The sequence below is a fragment of the Apteryx rowi genome, unplaced genomic scaffold (assembly GCF_003343035.1).
Source record: "Apteryx rowi isolate R43461 unplaced genomic scaffold, aptRow1 scaffold_49, whole genome shotgun sequence".
In the NCBI taxonomy this organism is placed as follows: Eukaryota; Metazoa; Chordata; class Aves; order Apterygiformes; family Apterygidae; genus Apteryx; species Apteryx rowi.
The window spans coordinates 2,272,894-2,294,367 of NW_020450749.1; the positions used below are offsets into that span (position 1 = coordinate 2,272,894).

Here is a 21,474-nt window from a genome sequence, read left to right on the forward strand (position 1 = left end):
TTCCAAGATTTCAGTGTTTGTTTTGAACTTCACATCCAAGATTAAGAATACTACTCTTTTTCTTGTTTGTTCTTAAAGGATGCCCCAAAATCTAATTTAAAAATCTAATTTTCATTCCTACATTTAAAATATTCGCAATTTTCTTGATCCTGAAGCCTCTTGGGATAAAGGCCTGAATTAGTATTTATATAAAAGCGATTGAAAGATACTTTAATTCAAAAGAGCTGACATGCTTTAGCAGTTGTCTCTTTGGTGCCCAGGGTTTGTTCCGACTCTTAAGCAGCAATATCTGTAAGCAGCTCTGACCCAACAGGTATTTCTGCACTGGTCTGGTGCCACAGAATGCCACAGGCTGTGGGCAGCACAAATCCAAGGAAGCCAGAGGAGAATAAAAGCATGTTCCCTACCACCATGCACAAGGCAAGCTAGAGGGAGCTCTGTTACATCCCTGTCCCACTGTAGATGACAGGCAGTGGGCACAAAGCAAGCAAACTGATATTCGGCATGAAAGTCTCAATGCACTTTCAGAAAGGCAATGCAAGTCACTCACAACTCTCAAAGGGCAGAAGCCCTCCAAATTTTAATTCACATTAGCTCTTTGTGTGTTTGAATTCCCCATTCCTGGTGAACTTGGTAATCATTATAAGTTCAAGATAGGGGAAGGAACGACAGAAGATAGAGTTCCATAATGAGTGACATGCAATTCACCAAGGAACTACAATACTGGAGAAGCCATTGTTCCAAGAAGGGACAGAGAAAAACAGAAATGTCAAGAAGTATCTGATCATGCCCTTTAGCCATAATCCGGGCCACTTAGCATTTCTTCCTCTGCCTCTTACACCTTCACACAAAAGTTTCACCGACAGCCTCCTCCTCATCTTGCTCCACCTCTCTAAAGCAACAGGTTTTTGTAAGAGAAATACTCTAGCTTGTACAACTACTCTACTACTTTTCTTTAAGTATCAGGAAAAAAGAAATACCTATTAGCTGTTTTGTTAATGCCTCACCAAAAAAAAAAAAAAAAAAAATCAAGAGCAAAGAGAAAGACAGCTGTTTGAAGGAGCAGACTACTCAGACTGAGGAATTACTCATCAGAAAGAAGAGATGTTTCTACAGCCTGTCTCCTTGCTTTCTCTGTACTAAATGGTCATCTAATATTAAGATGCTCTCCTGCACTTTTTACGCCATTCTGTGCTTAAACAGGCATAGCAGCAGAATCTCTTGCTTCTCATCTGCTACTGCCCAGATGATTGTCCTACCAGATGCCAGCAACAATAATCTACACATTTCCGGGAAATCTACAGAAACCATGGAGTTGAGGATTTCTTATATTAAGACGACATTAAAACCATTAAAACCCTGCTACCTGACTCTACTTAATGAAGATTTAAGATTCCCAGAGGATATTTGTCTCAATTAGCAGTCATTCCTTCTCCCTAGCAAAAAGTGCAAGTAACACTGCAGTGAAACAGGAAAAAGCAAAAGAGTTACCCTATGCATTTACTAACACTACTATCTTCCTTTTAAATAAGAGCTAGCTAAAATAGCAATTTAGACACAGACCACAAAGTGCAGTATATCAATAAAGACATGATTTGATTTAAAAAAGAGAAACATCTCTCCACATAAGCTAAAAAACAAGTGAAACTGGGATGTGAAACCTAACGGTCCCTTGTGTCCGAACAGTTAGAACCTGAAGCTCAGTTGCTTTCCAAAAGTAGAATCAATTCTTCAAGCAGCTTTCTCTTAAGGGTTTCACTAACATTTCAGAGACACAGTTTGTTGACCTTGAAAAAGGAAAGAGTGACAAGCTGCCTATTTGTTTTGGGATTTGTCCTTTGACAGAATGGTGACAGTATGCATTTTTGTGTAACTCGATGCATAGCTGAGCTTTTTCACCTCTGACTCTCACTGGCCATTAACCTGACATATACAATTTAAAAAGAAGAGGAAATTTCATTCTTTGGCTGTACTACTTGAAAGCAATTTTCCATCATTCTCACATGCAGTTTCCTAGTTTTATAAAAYTTGCTATTGAAATAAAGAGCTTTGTTTACAAAGCATTATTCATTTTGATTACATTTGCAAACTTTGTTCTGCTTTCAAGGGCTGTAAAGTCCCAGATCTATTCCCTACGCTTTTACCACAATATCACAGTGTATTTGTGAGTGCACCCACTCTTACTCCCTTGAAGTAGACAGTACATACAGTATAAGTATGTGCAATGTTCGTACTGGAACACAGGCAGTTTGCTGAGAATACAAACAGGAGATTTAATTCTTGAGAGGCAGATGAAAGACCAACACTTTCATGGTGAACTTCCAAAGGTTAGCCTATATCTGGAAACACGGGCTCGTCTCTTCATTTTAGTCAGCTTCAAATTCTTTATTTTGTCTACCATAAGAATGGGAGAGTCTGCTAATCCCTAAGGCTTGTTTGTACAAGAAGTTTCCCTTACTCTGCATTTTAGGGCCAGTCCTCCATTGCCTAAATATCGGTCCCATTCATAGCAGTGGAAAGTTTGACACAGACTTCAATATAGCCAGGACACTGCGCTTAATTTTCTTATAGTTTTTCCTCGCAGGTGAGATAGCAACTCACTAAAGTCCCAGTTCAGATTTTGGAGCAGATGGGGATTTTTTTTTTCATCCTTTTAAACTCTCTTTGTTTTGGCTGGGATATAGCTCACAGAGGTTAAATATTTAAACATTTCATTAATGAGTTGGATCCTATGATGCAACAATGTAAGTATGAAAAGGCATATCATAATATCTGAAAAATCACACTCATGTCCAAGCAGCTTTTTATATATCCGTGCTAGAAATTTATAAGGCTAGTTGGTATCTCAGGGCTAGTCTACACACATATTTGGTACTGGTATTCTGTTTAGAGATGTGGGTTTTTTTTGTTGGAGGGGGTCTTTGGTAATTAATCAAAATAGTTGCACTAATTCAAACTCAAATGTGCCTAATGTTCTATTAATAAAAATGGTGACCTAATAGTACAATTATACCCTATGGGACTAGGCTATACCGACACATGCAACCATGTGCTCAGAATCACTTCAAAGACAGTAACAGAGATCTAAGATATTACCACACTCAGCTCCTCATTACTGCACCTCTCATCTTGGAGATTACCACCCACAAAGCTGAACAACAGTAACCAGTTGAGGAAATGCTCTTTGCCCTCTTAAGTGTACCCAGTCAAATTTGTTTGAACTATTCCTGATTGTAAACTAAGCTTTCCTGGTCAACTAGGCACCGCAGCAAACTAGCAAAGCAAATGCAGAACCATCCCATTCCGGGTACAGTAACACCCTGCTGAGGGGTAGCAGTGAGCAGCTAGCAGACGATTGCTTCATAAGCTTCTCCAGAGAGACATGCTCTTGCACCCCTGCCTACACACCGTGTATTCTAGCCTAGTTTGAACAAAACAGCCTTTGTAGATATAGCCTAGCTGCCAATTTAGGTCTATAACTGGACCTGAATTACAGTGATATTGGCTAGTATCAGCTCTCAAAGCTGAGCTCTCCTTCTGCAAAACAGATGCAAAGTTAACATAAAATATAACCATTAATATGTAGTCAAATAAATACAAGAGGTGCAAACAGAGCTAAATGTGTGAAATAAGGGCCAAAATCTCAGCTTTCATATAGAAAAAACCCTTCAAAACTACAGGATCTAAATTAAGAAATTAGASAAGAAATTAAAAATGTTTCTTTCTTTCAGTGTTATGACTGCTGAGGCCTGTCACAGAATCTGAACACTTCTGCTTCACTGGGTGGCTGTACAAGAGGCTATTCATACTTCCTTCCGCTCACCTTTCCACCACTTCATCTGTTTAGGCTGCAAGGTCTGCAAGGCTAAGGACTGTCCCTTAGAGTGCGTCAGCCTCCACTCCACTAGGTACTAAGCTTAATTTTACAGGTAGGGCCCTTCAGATGGACTGTAATGTAAACAACAGTAACATCCTTTCTCAGAAGGATAGCGCATGAGTCTACTTGTAAATTGTGTTGCAGATAGTTAAAAATGAGACGGAAACTATCAAAAGCATACACTACAGTTCCACAAATACTTTAAGCCAGCACTGCTGCCAAAAGAAGCAATCTCATTTGGCCAAGAAAAAGGTTAGTTTGAACCCATCTGAGTTCTCCAAGCCAGTTTACAACACAGCAGCAGAAATGCTTGTATTGGCACAAAGAATGGAGCAGCAGGACCATTTCTTTGGGTGGCAGTGCCAGTTTAAGCAGGCTGAAACCTTTCCTGAAAGTGCAGCCCAAGTTCTCTGAAGGTTTCAAGTCTCATGCAGCCAAGTTAGGGGGGAAACTGATGGGTCACCCAATTTTACTTGTAGAACTGCTAATACTCACCTCCCAGGAATGCTTCTAGGTTAAGTATGTTCATGTTTGTAAGGCATTATAGAAATAAGATGAGTAAATATTTAATTTTCTCTCCTCCCTTCTTCCCTGTCCCAGCCACTACGCATAACTCACTCTGAGTTTCATATACTAAATCAATGATTTGGAACAGCTCCTAAAAGGTGAGTGTCAAGCTCCCTGCCTGCAGGCCAAATGGAGGCCAATCATCAACTGCATGTGTTCTGATTTAAAACTGTTTAGTAATGTTGTAGCCAAAACAGCATTCAAAATACGCTGTATAGACTTTGCTGCAGGAACTGTGTAGAATAGTCAGATTCCCTCTACAGTAGACATAATTTCCCCACCTTTACATGTGGCATAGCTGCAGAGGGAAAAACAACAAGTACATCAACTTCTCTTGCATCCATTCCAGGTGTAAAGGTATCCTRTCAAGCTGACAGGAACAACAAAAAAAAGGGAATGCTTCTGGAAGGTACCTTAATAAGAATATTGAAGGGAGGCTGAAGAAAAAAAAAAAAAAAGAAAAAACAGGTTTAAAATACGAGGATGTATGTGGAAACAACAAACAAAACTAAAAGAAACCTAAGCAAAGGGCTGGAGGATTTTTTCCCCCCCTTCGCTTCCAGAGCTTGCCAGTTCAGATCTACATTAAAAGATCTTTTGCACTACTTCAGTGCTGCTGCATCTGTTACAAGAGATACTGATCACACTTAGTACTTGAATGACTAGTGTTAGGACCACCACTAAGAGAAAAAACACTAGAGCCACTGTATCCACAGCTGCCTATAGTTTTTAAGAACCATTAACTTTTCTCAGTTAAACACTAATTAGGCCCATCTGAAAATTCAAACTTCACATGGATCCACTGACAGCTGCTAGACATCCTCTGTGTACTTCAGCATTGTACACTGGACAGCCTCAGAGTCATTCACGTAAGGGAAACCAACAAAGTGAGGAAGTGTATCACTTTCTTTCACAGATCGGTTGTGAGGATAGGCTTTGTGTTTATTTTCTTAAGAGTTCTTCTCTTTAAAGTCCTGCTGTTTTCTGAGAGCTACTAGCAATTCTTGAATCCCCATCATCTTAAAAATATTCAGTGTTTGATGGGTTAAGTGGAAATACCTGATGTAAACAACACATTATAGTACAGGTCCCTGAAATCAATGAACAATCGGCATAGCGGGGGAGTGCAAAAGCTTTAAGTCATCTGTCTCCATGGCTGGTCCCTAGGGACAACTCAGAGAAACCTACAGAACTTACTCTGTTGCACAGACTCTGAAGCTGTCACCACTGGGCTGCGGGGACATCCCAGCCATGCTCTTGTTTGCAACCATGGTGGAAGACGTGGTCAGGACCATGGAATAGAAAATACAGCATGCAGCAGCTCTCTGGGCTATCAAGACCTGTCCAGCAGCTTGGTACAAACACCAAGTTCTAAGCTCTACAACAAAATTACTGGCATTTGCAATTTGAGACAGAGTGTAAATGCCCATGCAACRTATTACTCCCCACCAAATCAACAGCTCTGACGGACTCTTTCTTGCACAACTCCTTTCTGATTACAGAATGTAACAGGACTGGGCCCCCTGTTATCACAGGAACAGACCTAGAAACTCTCTGCGAAGCAGTGTTAGACTTGTCTTGTAATCACCATGACATTTTTCATACTACCAAAATAAAATAAATTAGATAAGAATAGATTTAAAATATTAGTACTTACAGCCAAATGTGAGATACACAGAGTTTATACTTACATAAATCAAGCCCTCATGCTTCCTAGGTTATTCCTAAGTACAAGCAGACACTGTTCAAGAAACCTTTCCAAATACGCCCTGATCCTGTTAATATTTATGTGCACAGGAAGCTCCACTGAAGTCATTATGACTACTCATATACGCAAAGTTAAACATACTGCATAATTACAAGTTTCAAGCCATAAAAACTTCACTTATAAATGTAGGACCTAATTTGGTTGCCTATACCCATATACATAAAAAGCTGCACATACAGTCCCCCCTCCCCCCCATTTTTTTTTTTTTTTTTAAACTAAAACTATGGAATAAACTCTCAGTACAGTGGAGTTGCCAGAGGCCCTACTCAGTACAAGTGAAATACAGCTAGAAGTATCTTTTTCCAATCTTTGCTGAAAACAGAAATACGTATTGATGTTTCTCTACATACACAAATGAAGAAATAACAGTGATCTCTAAGCCTACTTGTTCCCTTTCTGTGCAGAGATTCAGATGCCTGTCACTTTTGCATGGCTGTGGCAAGTTTCTAACGAATTTTCATTTATGCATTCTCCCCCCACCCCAAGACCAGTTAGTAATTAATGCTAAGATATGCTTTTCTAACATCAAACTAGGAAGTCAAGAAATAAAATAATGAAATACTTAAAAAATGAACTCATAGAAACTTTAGCAACTGCCAAGAAAAAGAAAGCCACCAAGAAGTCCAGTTGCTTTTGCTTTTTAACCAGTTAATTAAAACCACTTAATATAACATTTCTAAATAAAATTCTTCATGCATTCCATTTGTCTGTTATCCTCTCTCTAGTAACTCCTGGAACCTCCTTTCTCATAAGTCATTGGTGCTCACTGCTGTTCTACAATTACACCCCACCTGCAGGGTTTATTCCAGTTTTGCCTACCAAGGGCCACTTAAAGCAATTCAAGAGCCACCAGCTAGTGACAGCTGGCAAACCTCAAACCTGTCTCAGTAGTCTATCATATGTAATCAATTGCAAATAGAACTTCAACAGAGTCATCCCATTATTTCCTAGCTAATTCCCCCAGGGAATACAAGCCAGCAACCTTCCACTTTGAATCACGATGCTAGTTTTGCCCCTTTCCCTCCCTCTCCAACATCTCCCTTTCCCCTCTCTTTGCCTCAGTTCACTGCACTGTTTCAGCTTTTCAGCTTGACATCCGTTATGTTATGTCAGCTGTTACATTACGCTTAAAACAATAGACTCCAGCTGGCTGAGGTCAGATGTGAAAACAAGGACCTAACAAAGCCATAGACCCTCCAGTTATACTGAAATTGAGATACACACTGAATGTAGCACTTAATGACAAACTACTTTCCAGACATTTGGGCAAGGCATAAAGGAAACACCTGTCACTGCAAACATTACACACTAATCCAGATAAATCCTAAATTTAAAAATCCTTCTTTTCACTACTTGGCTCTACTACGCACCAGCATTTCATGATCTTAAACTTTCTTCCTAAGGTGGAATTTGTATTATTCCTCTTGCTTATTAAAAAGTGAAATAGTGAAGAATAAGTATAATTTCGAAGAAAAATATGTTTACCATGTTTGTTTCAGAGTTACCCAGCAAATGCTCAGAGCTTGACATGGATTTAAACCCCAGAAAAGCCTAGTCCAACTTTAACCCTATAGTAGAATGTTCTGCAAGAGCAAACACAAGATGTAACAGTGAATAAAACATAATTTTTTTTAGCACCAATCTTTTCTTAGACACACCTCGGAACAGAATTTTTTGGAGTGCAGCTATACCAAAAAAATTAAAGTAATGGATACATGTGGCTTTATAAGAGTAATCACAAGCTCTTGAGGAACAAGTGAATTATTGACAACTATGCAACATACATCCCCCCTGTTTGTCTACATTACATATAACATAAAAGCAATGTTTTCCCAATACTATCACACTACTGTAGTTCATACATGAAAAGTTGGAAGGGCTTGCTCAGAGCAAAAGGATAATTCAGGCACTGTTAATTTCAGGCTTTTGTTGTCAGCAAGGGAGATCACCACATCAGATCGGGTAGGCCACCAAGCAGCCTGCAGACAGCACCAGTCTATCACCTTTGGTTTACGCTAGCCTGCAATCTGTCACCAGTTCCACAGCAAGCTGAGGAAGGTCCCTCTTTCCAGAGCCACTCTCAGTTTTCAGGCTGAGTCCCAGTAAATGCTTGATGTTTCACAGTCATCTAATCCCAGTTTATTAGGTAAATGCCAAATTCCAATTCCTTTACTCATAGCAACTTCTTTGCAGAATAAATTGCTCCGTAATATGGATAAAGGATAATAAAATTTGTCCTGAATTTAACAACACATGTAYAAGCCAAACAGAGTAAAGTTGCCTATGAAGMGGTGTAAATAAAATGGTTCAGAAAAGTAGGACTTCCCTCTGTATACTGCCCCTTTATGAAATTCTACTACTGAACATTAAATGACCTTTTATTTTTAAATGACGGTGTTAGGGCACCTCATCACAGAACTCCAAGTACAGAAACCCAAGAAGTATATTTTTATGGTTCTTACAAAAGGCAGAAATGGAGGTAACAAATTTTCTGCATCCAAGCCTGTTTTCAGTAAATCCACACTCCAGAGTGGCAGACTAAAATTAGACTCCAAACCCAGTACATTTTGAACTCACTAGAAGAAATGCATCCAATCTTGTACAGTAAATATGGACAATATATATTGAAAGAGATTTATTTTCTGTAAAATCACTGCATATTCTTACCATATACTTCTAAAAATCTTGTTTGGTGGTAACTTTAGAGAAGTTTAACTAAATCAGCTTTGTTCCTCACTGAAGGAGGAAGCATCTAAGATGATGCAAGAGCATATCTGGAAGCACATAAGCACACTGGAAATCTTTCAGTGTGTTAATAAGTTTAGTATCATTTTCTTCCTCCTCTGTGCAAATGCTTGTTCAATTCACTTCACTGAAAACTTGAGTTGTTCTTTCTTCCTAAAAGCCATCCATCACATGATGAAAAATCAGGTAAGCCAAATAACATGAATTTTGTTGCTACAATCACAAAGTGGCCAGAGCTGTCTCTGACAGCAACATTTACACAGCCCTTCTCTTCCACTCCTCTTCCCCAGAAGAATTATTTTTGTTTATTACTCATATAAAATTCCCCAAACCCATGTGAAAAACCATTTCTTTATTAATAGTTAGGTTCTTCCAAAGAATATTTTTATCTACATCACACCACCGTCTAGGTTCTGAATCCAGCAACCCCAAATGGGAGCCTTGTCAGTGTGGTCCAATGCTGCCCCCTACAGATTTTTAACAGAGAACTATACCTCCCCTCCAGACGTGTTACATTTTTTAAACGTACTTACAAGAAAAAAACAGGTCATCTTTCCTTTACTGGTCTTAACAGACTTCCCTTCCATATCTCCTCCCTTCCTTCTTGGCATTCCTCTTCAGCTCAGACCTCATCTATACCAAACAATAACAACGGTTTGGCTTTGTTTTTAAACCTGTTTCACTAAATTGCTTCAGCTGTCCTAACATTATCTTATTTTCACTTTTAAAGCACCTTACTTGGATCTCTCAAAATTGTTCGGAACAGACATAAGTAGAATTCAACTGAACTGAAAGAATGTTCACACAGTCTTCTGAACCAAATTAAACCCCTTTAATATCACATTTTATATCAAACATACAACTTTCCTATACAGACCAGGGGAGTAGACAAGGGATTCCTTTGTGACCAGCTGGAACAATTTAAGAAGTTACTATCAGCAGTGATCCACCCAACCCAGCTGATTTTGCAACGAAGCTGATCAGAACCATTCACGTTACCTGCCAGCAGGGCTCAGCTACAGACACCAGAACCCCCAACCAAAGGGCAACGAGGAATACCTGCGTTCAGAGGAAGCTCCTTGTTCAAGCTACTAACAATAGATACCGTGACCTAACTAAGGGGGGGGTGGATTTTCTTTTCTGTTCCTGTTCCCTGAGCCTTCAAATCATTTACCTTCAGCCTTTTTACTACAAACTAAAATGGACAGAAACCGACTTCTTTGCTTTAAATGAAAGCTGAGATTCTCAACTTCAGTTATCAACTGAGTGACAGAAAGGAAATACTGCAGTTAACAATACCATGGACATGTCTATCTGCAGGCCCAGAAGAGCAAAAGGACTAAAGGGCACAAGTCCATCACACAAACATCTGCTACATCAACTGACCTCATTCTGGGTCACACTAAGGGACATTGCTCAGACAGCAAAGGAAAATCTTTCACTTTCTGAACTACAGCTGTTCTTTAGAGAGAATGCAGTAATCCGTAGAGCTATCACTCAGGCATCTTTGACAGACATTACTCTCACTTAATTCTTCAAAAGAATGAAAGTGAAAACAAGCCCCAATGTCTGTCTTGTAAGTCTCTGTCTCAGCCTTCTCAACCATGGAGGATGATCAGAAGAATAATGCCAGAATCATTTTGGTCTCTGTGAAGACTGTCTTCAGACTCAAAAGCTGTAAATATTTCTCTCTCAAACACACTCCCACAACACTCCAAACAAAAAAACCCCAAGGCCATATTCAAACAAAAGCTTATATTAACACAAGAAATAAAATCTAGATTTCTCTTAAGCCTAGATTCTGTGCCATCTTCTCTTAATTTCAATACCAGTATCACTAATATTAACCACCTAGAAATACTGCTTTTTATCCTGACTGATGGTCTTTTTAATTTGTTTTTAGAATTGTTTAACCTCTTCAGTAAGCAAGATCCAAAAGTGGAAAAGGAACTCTGAAAACAAGAAGTTGGAAGGAGCTTATACTTTCATCATAAAAACATGCCCTTACAATTTTTTTTGGTTGGAATCTAYATTGAAATGAGATGCCTACAAGAAAATAGCTTTTTCAGGCACACTAAATATCCCTTGGTTCAGCAGAATATTTAATCCCCTTGGACCAGGCACTTGGATTTTCTTAGATCATGCTGAGATAACAGCATTCTGCTGTGTTCTGGCACCATAAAATCCCTGCTTATGAAAATAAAAGAAAAATATGGCCTCTCTGGGAACATACATCTCTGAATTACTTTTTTCCACAGTTTAAATATTGTAGTCTCAAAATCAATTTTTACACAGATACACCACATTCTCTTTATGAGTCATGGCAAAAGCTCTCCTGCACCACTACTTTAAATGGGCCAAGTGTACATATACCCTTCAAAATGATGATCCTTTCAGAGTCTTGGCTCAGACTCCAGCTCATGCTGGGTAAGTGCCAAAGAATAACTGGAGTCAAAACCCTCCAACAGCACCACCTAGTGAAAAAAGATAAAATAAACACATGCAAATTTAAACAGCTTTCACTGCATTCTCGAAACTAACAAAAGGCCAATTCTCTCCTAATCTCCCATTACAACTGCATTTAGGTATAGCTTTCATCAAGGCTCTTTGCCTTGTGAAGTGTAGTGACAAGTACGGAAAGATTCAACAGCTAAYTGTAAGTTTTTTGTTTAAAATTGAAACACCACTTGGAACATATATTTAAACTTTCCTTTGTTTATTCTTCTAGTGTCAAGCCTGCATTTTTTTGTTGTTATGAAAAATAGCAGCATTTTAAAATACATAAATTTCCTACTTTAGTAGTCAGACATGACACTATAACAACATAACCGGCTTCAGAGCAAAAAGTAATATGACACACACATATTATATATAGATTAAAAACCTCAACGGCCTTTGTAGATCTTATTTTCAAATAATTGTTATATCTTGTGTGACTGTATTACTGAAACATGAAGGCCTTGTTCATGAAAAAGGGCACACTCAGCTTACACGTATCTGTAACTTCAAACATGCGATTAGTCTTGCTGGTTTCAAAGACTATCTCCTGAGGTTGCATAGATGTTTATATCTTTACAGGGTTTCAGCAAAAGACCTTGGCTATATGGAGAAAATAAAGAAGCACAGCTCCTGATTGCGAGTGTTTTCAAGGACCCTCTTTGAATGGCTATTCAGCCAGGGGGAACAGATTCTGTGCTTTTCCTAACGTGCAGCTCAACACCATGCGGTTCGTAAGTGGACTATAGAAGGGACTCTGTAACAATTTTAGTTTACAGATAACTGAAACACAGACATATGCTTTTATAGTTATTCCACCTCACTTTCATGATAAATCATATTTACGGTGCCCATGCAGTAAGTTCATCTAATCAAACCTGCTCCAAGGGGCTGTACAGCTCAGCACACCCCTGTCTTAACTCTAAGGACTCATTTCAGCACATTCAGTTGCATTTCCAGACCTATGACAACCTGGTCAAAACCAAAAAAAAATACATGAAGTCCACRAAACTCCTGTAGGCAAAATTTCCAGGCACGATATTGCACATTTGGTACTACCAGCTACTGCAGCGTTATCTTTGATGCATCACAAAACATAACACATTTAGAGAGAACTGCACCCTGCATAGGAAATGACATCTAAATCAAAGGTAATCTGCTCTTGATCAAAGCTTCATTAACTTTCTGTTTGGAACGCAGAAAGGGAAAGGCAGACTCAATTTTACAACCTTCAGAAAAAGAAAGAGTTAAAAGTCTCCAAGTGTTACTTTTTAAATTATTTTAATCTCACAGAACATGCACTCGGGCAGTGTAACTCAAGTTTCATGGAATAACTTGAGACCTCATAAGCCTCAAGTTCCTCAGGGTTCACTTAGGCTTAAGGTTACCTCCGTTTCAGTGTCCCAGTTAAACCCAAGCAGAAAAGACTTCTTTCAGATTGCTATGCTCCTGCTGATAGGTTGTTTCTACATTGCTGGCCTTTGTGGTCTCTCTCTTATCAGTATCAGTTTGTAAATTAACTTTGTCCTTCTTTGTTCACCTACAGCAATGTTACCTACTTTCATTGTCTGCCTCCAAATTAAAATTATTATTATGGTATAGTTGTTATTATGGCATAATTATTATTATTGTGGTATAACTAGAAATCCCACTACAAACACAAAAGAGAAATGAATTCTACTGCAAAGCAGTAGAAAGAGTGCTCTCCTAAGCCTTAACAAGTCTCCTTGCATGACCCTTTGGGTCGGAAGCTTGAACTGCTTTTTCTTCTTTTTCTTAATCCCTGTATGCTGTTACACACATTCTTCTACTTGTTTGCATTTCTAAAGTTTCTCTTCAACCAGTTGTCTGTGATGAACCCCTCCCAAGAATTCAGTTACAACTGATTTTGACAGCTTGTAATGATATATTACAATGAAAGTAAAATCTTAAAATAGAATAGGAGATTTTGCTGGACTGAAACTAATAGGAACCAGATTCTGACATTTATATTTGTGTTGCAAGGCACTACAACTCCTTTGAAAGTCCCACCAAAAGTGGATAAAGCAGAGAGCACAGCAGCCCATCTAGTGTTTTGGACGAATACACCTGTCAACCCTTTAAGTTTCTTCAAGACCATCACATGTTTTCTGCATCAAAAAAAGTCTTCAGTGAAAACACTGCATTATATTGTTCTGCAAACCAACTGTAGACCACTTATTACATCCTACTGATCACTGTAAAGTATTTATCTGGGGTTAACATAAACCAAGTCTCTCTGTGAGAACTCAGTTCAATGCTAGCAACATATAATTCGCTAGTTAATAGTGATTACGTACTACAGAATTCAAAAGAAAATCTCTTCATATACCTAGGCCAAATCAGTGCTGAAGCCACACTCAATCTTGCACATAATTTTACAGATTTTAACAGCTAACCTTTAATCCAGCCCTTTTGATATATTGAAATATAAACATAGGCCAATACTTACAGTTGCATCCCTGGCCCAAGTGCATGTAAACCTTCTCAAAACTGATTCCATTTAAAAACATGAACAAATGCAGAATACTTTTCTTGACTGTACTTACTTTAATTTGCTAGGATAAATCCCATACATCACATAAACTCTTTGTATATAAGCTATATCTTGACACATGGGAAGTGCCGATTTCATACTGTCTGTTCATATATAAACAGGCGCTTGGCTGCATTTTATACAGCATAAGACCTTCCAAAGTTAATCCTTAAAGAAAAGGAAATCTGAACTTCCCGATGCTGAATAAACATACACAACTGCTGAATTCCCAAGAAACAATAATAGCAGGATTAAAATGTTAAAAATTAACCATAGCTTTTCTCATCACATAGAACACTGATTCATCCTGCTTAGAAGAAAGCTAACACAGTACCTGCTTTGAACACACATTATGTGTTCCACAATGTTATGGATTAAAAAACAAACAAACAAAACAAACAAACAAACAAACAAAACCCCTCAAAACACCACTGGTTATTTTGTCACTAGAATTTTTCTTGCTGAAACAACACAGTGTGCCCATATAAAATATTGTGCTGTATTGTCAAATACAAAGTAAAGATGAGTGTTTTTAGTGATACTATCACAACTGAAGTTCATCACAGGAACTGTCAAATTATTTTAAAAAAAAAAAAAAAAACAAAAAACCCTTAAGTCTGTTTAAAAAAAATCCCACAACCATAAAACAAAAGAGGTATTGGATGCAGAAGTATATGTATGCTCTCCCTTAGCTGGTTACTAACTATAATAGTACACTTAGGTGTTGTCTTACAAGCTAACAAAAAGAAAAAAATAGCAGGCACGCAAACACATTGCATAGAAATATAGTATAACATATTAAATTTAGTGTCAACCACTCTGTTATTCTTATAGYATCCAAGTTAGGTACAAAATCTTAACATATTAGATAGATAACTTGAAAAAATTCATAATAATTGATGGGGTTTTTAAGTGAACTTTTTCATGTTAATAATATAATTTACTGGTACAATGCTGAAGGAACTATTTTGAACAAACATTTAAATTGCTAATTAGCATTTTCTCTATACAGTGGCAATGTTTTCTTTAGTAAAATAATGGTTATTTAGTTACAAATACAGAAAAAACAACAATTAGCAGTGGGTACCTCACCACTGAGGTGCAAGAAATYCAGCATTTTCGTAGATTTAAAATCCTGCTTCTTGGACTTCTAAACTAAGTTCCTGAATATGAAATCTTAAACAGCAAGACAGCACTCTGAACACTTCTTGATACGTACCTATAGCAGCACTAATGAACCATGAGCAAAAGATAACTAAGTTTTCTCCATGCATAAGGCAGGTAGAGCAAGCTGACTTAACTCTGAAGTCAATGAAAACATTTAAGTTTTCCACTTGTGAAAGAAGGCTGGATCTGACTCCCACTAAGGAAAGGACTTCCACTTACTCTGTCATCTAAGGTCAGGTATCTGGTCTTCAGCATGGCTGAACAATAACCTGAGCAATATGAGGGATTCAAGCTTAATTAGAACAGTTGCGTGTGTTGGACAAAATGCAGACACCCTCAGTGTAGACCATATAGGGTAAGAGTGTTCCCTCCTGTGTTTTTGTACTACTTTGACCATCTGGGTTTCTTTGGCTTTACAGCCTCGTTAGGAAAAAAATAGAAAGACACCTCTTGTGAATTAGACCATAAGGAATATACTGCTTGATATGATACTAGTTCAGGAAATCAGAATTTACACATTAAGAACAAACACACATCAATCATATTAATGTCTACATACATACCATCCAAAATAATGTCCCTGTAGCCAGAGCTGCATACTGTTCAATTGTAGAAAGCACACTGAATATAAGGCATATCAGCACAATAAGGAAGCTGTAAAAGAATAAAATAAAAATAAAGYAATGCAGTCTGGTAAAAACTAGGAGCACAGATATTCATTTCATTATAAGTTATCTATACACACAGAAATGTCCTTGTTTCCCAACCCCTCAAAAGAATAGCTTCCATTATTCATCCCTATTTTAAGGATTACTATTGCTGAACCTCCCCCTTCAATGTTTCAAATATTTGCCTTTTTACTGTTCTGACTTCTAACAGCCTATAAAAGGGACCCCGAATAAGCCAGTGCTTAGCAGGGTTTGCCCACACCGTCTTTTATAACCATTCCTCAAAAGCCCTCAGATAAATAAAAACTGACATTTGACATTTAAAACACCACACAGGATAATTCCATTTTTAAATAAAAAAAGATTTCAATCAACTATCACAGAAAGGATGAGAATAGAAGGTTTTCTTCCCCACTCCCTCTGTCTGAGTGAGCCCTTAGAGAGGGGTCCTGCTTCCCAGGTAAGATTCGCAACACTAGGARTTGCAGCAAACTCAGCCCATTTGCCAGTAACCTCCAGGAAGCCCTTTCCTCCAGCTGGGAAGCCAGGCTGCCAGGCCTCCTTCCCCTCTGCAAGGCTGCAGGGCAGCAGYCCTGCCACCTTTAGGTGCAAACCCTTTCCCTGAGCAGCTCCCGCTGTGCCCACCACCCTGCAGGACTGCTGCCTGCCTTAAAGGAATATAATGCATTTGAGAACCAAAACACTGAAGACCAAAACCAGGTGCTGTCCACTATGTGCTAGCGTCAGCAGTTTCCAGTTTGGCCTTCTAGAATCAGAGCAGTTAAGTAACACAGGCCTAGAGCCATCTCCACAAAGCCAAACACATACAATACCATCACAAATATGACAGAGGCATTTATTTCCTCTCCAGCAGCTGCAAAGCACTGCTGTAAATTGCAAGAGCCGCTGTGGAGCAAGAGAAAGAGAGAGAACTGAGACTAAGCATGGCAAGGGAAAGAAACGAAGAATGTGTTAAAATTCTTTGAATTTTAAAGTAAAGCTCCAATTCTAAAGGGAGTTGATAGATTAGTCCCATTGACCTAAACAGACTGGATAAGGTTGCAAACAGCCCAATGGACAGAGATCACTGTGTAAGGCCTTGGCTGCTAAAGTCTGTTTGCAGATATGTGCATGTATTTGCAATGGCAGGTGCTTTGTTTTTTCCATTTATCTTGCAGTATATAAATTAAAGTCTCTATACAGTTATGGAACAGATCTTTCAAACAGCCACATATCATTCTTAATTACCGAGGGAAGCAAGAAAAGTCTATAGTGTAGTCATCTTTGCTTTATTCAGTATTGGCCAATGAGCAGAAAACAAAATTTCTACTTTTTCTGTGTTTACAAACTGTGATCAATAGCTGTGGAACTTACAGCTTGCATTTCCTCACTAGCGTAAACCTTGATAAAATATAGTAATTGAATGTGCAGCTTTGGGACACAAACAGTAAAAGGGAATATATTTATGCAAGGAAGTAAGGGTCTCTAGGGATGCCCACCTCCCACCCTTTTATTTCCAGCCCATTTCACACAATCCATTCCTGCCAGTCCAGCTGGAAGAGACCAAATGTTTTTTTCTTTTTATCTCAGTGCTGACATTTGTGTTTCAGCTACCCTCACCGTCTTCAGCTCAATACATCCATTTATTCATTTCCTACTAACAACAACCCAAGCAGGCTTTATTTCACCTTTTTTGCTTTAAATTGTGAATGAAATTAATCATGATGAAAATGAAGAATGAGTATTGGCATGAGCCAACTGTAATACTGGCAGGAATCAGAAAAACACAGGAACGTGCCAGCCATTATGAGGAAAAAGCTGACATATTTAAGCAGTAGCAAAGACTGGCCCAGCCAAATAATTGAATATAACCATCAGCATCAAGAACAAAAGTTTCCTATAGGATAATCCGTGGATTTTATACATGGAAGACATCCTTGCTATGAAGCATTCCTCTTTACACTCCTCAGTAACTTACAGGGAATTCTTTAAATACAACCAAATGGAAAAACAAACACACTAACCATATTTGTAATCAATGGGAACTGTGTAAATACCTTCCATAAACACTGGATCAAAATTCCTTACTTTTTTTATTGTAACATTATACAATGTATTTTTAATGTCCATGAAGTAGGAGAACTCTCTCACATTCTCCATCTTAAACATAGGGAAATGAGGACAATGAAGCAAACACTGAATTCAAGGGGAAAAGAAATATTAAAACAGGACTTCAGTGGTTGCGAACTGTCATGGCTCAGCTGGAGTCACTAGATCAGAGTTACTGTAAATGAGAAACCTAGACCCTTCATTTTTTTTCCCCAGAGAAGTGAGAACTTCTTTGTGAGTGTGGATCTTTCAAATGGCCAAGCTCTCAAAAAAACAAAAGTGTGCCAGGGTAGGCATTATAAACTAGATTCCTCAGTGATTGCTTCAAAATACAGCACATTTAAGTGCAATGCCACATACCCAAAGGATATTGTAAACACATGACAGAATTGCGATGAGTAAGCTTGTAGGTAATCAGGTACAAAAAACAAATTAGTAAGCAGCGATGAAGATTTGAAGTTTATAGTATAGAAAACATCACGTATATATACACACAGGAACACATATGAGAAGATACTTTTATCCAGATAAACTGTACATCTGTGGGTGTGTGTGATTTACCTCTGAAAATCTTTTGCTCTTCTTAAATAGAAGTACGACAAACAGATGAGGCAGGGGAGTGCAAAGATAAGCTAATCATTTGAAACACCCGCAAAGAACATCCAAACCTTACGTAAATGCAGCCTAAGTGGGCAGCCCTTGTATCTGCAATAGTCCCACAATCTCTGAAGACAGATATGTTGTGACAAATTAACATAAATGGGTGCAGTCACATGGAGATAACTAAGGATCTCTGGATAAAAAGTCTGACACATGAAAGTACCAGTTCAAAGCAAATTRAAAGTTGCATGGGATGGTGTAAGCTTCCTGAATATACTCAGAATGCTAATAATTAATGTATTTAGTATATTCATTAATATTAGTATACTGGTTAAAAACATAACCCAACCAATACATTAAACCACCAGAGGGCAGCAAATCAAAGACTATCATATTTCTGTACTTTTTCTGAACAAACACAACTAAACAGCATTGCATATGGATTAAAAGTCAAGGGTTCTGTGCCTAAGTGAAAAGAAGCTAAACTTATGGGTGGAATTGCCTGCTAAAACTTTTTCCACTAATAAAATGAAAACTGACATAAAAGCTCCATCAGATAGCAGCACACTATCTACTTCTACAGGTTTTCATTCTTATGAATCAGTTTCAGTCTTATTAATAACATATATGTTTTCCAGAAAAACTCTTGATGTTTATCATGCTCTTTTCAGGCTGACAGTATGACAGACCTTCACGCCCACAAATACACACTATCCCAACTGAAATAAAGATGTTCAGTCAGATATTTCTTCTTCCCATCTATTTCCTTGGTGTTAGAGACGAGATAAGACGCCTACAAGTCTCACCAATACAGCTGTGCCAGCGGAGCACTGCAGCTAAGCTACCAACACTAACTGTCACACTGTCATGGATATTTTGCTTCTGAGACTGGATCAATTACACACAGGGAACAAGGTGCAAAATTAAAGATGGAGGATATGGTCAGCATCTTCTCTATTATCCAACCAGTAAAGAAAGATTAATTTGTTATCAAAGTTAATTGTCTTTATGCCAGCAAGTAATTCAATATGAAATATCTGGTTTGACCTGTCTCCTCTGCTGATGGCTTTAGGTAATTTTCTAGATTTTCTAAAGTTTCCATAATGTTTAAAGAACACAAAAAAACTTTTTCAGAGAGCCTGACATCTTCTTTCTCATACTTCTATTCTTTTAATGAGTATATAGCATTCAAATAGAAATGAAAATGACTCAAGGGAACGACTACCTTCACTATCACGTTCTCTGCATTGTAAACAGAAGTTTGTCATCTGGGGATTTCCATGCCGCAGAGGACTATTATACGTCTTGTGGCTTGCATAAGAGGCAGCTAGAAGACATGAACATATATATATATATTCATATAAGAGAATACATAAATATATATAGTTTCTTTTAATCAGCTAAATAAATATAAATTCATAGAGACCGCAGTTGTAAATATCATGTGCAAGTTCTTCTATTGTTAAAAAAGTACATATGATAAGGAAAAATGGTTGTAGAGTTTAACTGTGTAGAGTAACATAATCAACAAAGAAAATTCATGAGACAGTTGTTTTACATTAAAATGTAAAAATACATTTGCAATACCCCACTTAGCGAGCAGAACACTGACATAGTTATGAAACAATACGAGCTTCCTGATGAAAATCCAATTTTGTTACCCTTTCTCTCATGGAAAAAAGTCACTTAGATGAAAATTCAATGTGCTGTTCCCCTGTTGGAAGTAAAATGGCTAGTGGGCAAATGAGAAAATCATGTGATTCTTCAGGGAAAATATGGAACGTTTGCACAGAATAAGAAAAACGTAAGCACAAGTGCCATCATTTGTTACATAGTCATAGTCATACATAGTCATACATAGTCATAACAGAAAGAGTCAGCACAGCATCAGCGTGGCTGATCTAGTAGTTCACAACACAGATCCTTCCTAAGAAAGTAGAATTCTGCTCCATTTCATGAGCAGTCATTTAATGATGCTCATTATGGCCACATTACTTGCTCATGTATGGTCTATTGCTAGAACAAGGCCTAATACACAAGCACAGGCCTTACTAAAGGAGATTCTCCATACATACGTACATGCATATAGTATTTCAACATCTTCTAATTACTTCCACAAGCATGTTTTGGTATTGTGTTTTTAAATAGTTAGCAACTATTTAATATATGCTCCAGCAACATCAGAAATCTCTTAAATTCTAGATTATTTTATTCAGGAATCTTTAGGAAGCATAGCATTTCTTCACATAAACATATGACCTCAGAATGAAACTCATGCTAAATTTCTATAAATTAAGTTAATAACTGAGAAATTATCAACAGCTATGAAAAGCAAATGCCATTGCCATTCCAAAAACAAGTCTGCAGAGGTTTGAGTAAAAGATTCGCAGGACAGGAGAACTAGTAAACCAATCTGGCTCATTTCATCCTTTGTGGCAATCCATATAATCATTTAATTCAGAAGAACAAGCAGTTGCTGAGCATCCCTTAGGTATCAGGATTCTTCTTGCAGAAATGAATTACATGTTTTGAAGAGGGGGAAACCAAAAAAAGTCTTTTTCTACTCAAAACTGGATAACCCCTCTTCTCAGAAAGCCTCCTAAAGAAAAATCATTTTTTCTCCCCATTCCACCACAGGATCACTCATTCTATATAAAACTTTATGCAACAAACTTTTCTGCCCCAGGCAGAAATCTGTTCCTGCTAAAAGTTCCTGGGAATACCAGAGAGCTCTTTGCCACACAACCAGGCAGCCTGCAGGCCACCCACCTATTGCAGATCTCCAGTCAATGGGATTTCACAYTATTTTTGAAGCAAAATATAACCTTAAGTGCATTATTGGATCAGTGCCACGGTATTTAGCACCTTCCTGGATTGTGTTCTATGGTTGTAAGAATACAAGAATGGAATTATTATTCATATA

General features: G+C 38.0%; 1 protein-coding gene across 1 annotated transcript in view; it reads right to left on the reverse strand.

The window, feature by feature from the left end:
- The window catches only part of KCNQ1 (potassium voltage-gated channel subfamily Q member 1), a 375,825-nt gene that overhangs the window by 306,114 nt on the left and 48,237 nt on the right, over positions 1-21,474 (reverse strand). The window contains exon 3 of the mRNA XM_026078855.1: positions 15,738-15,828. Within this exon, the coding sequence (XP_025934640.1) occupies positions 15,738-15,828 (91 nt within the window). The remainder of the gene's footprint in view (positions 1-15,737; positions 15,829-21,474) is intronic.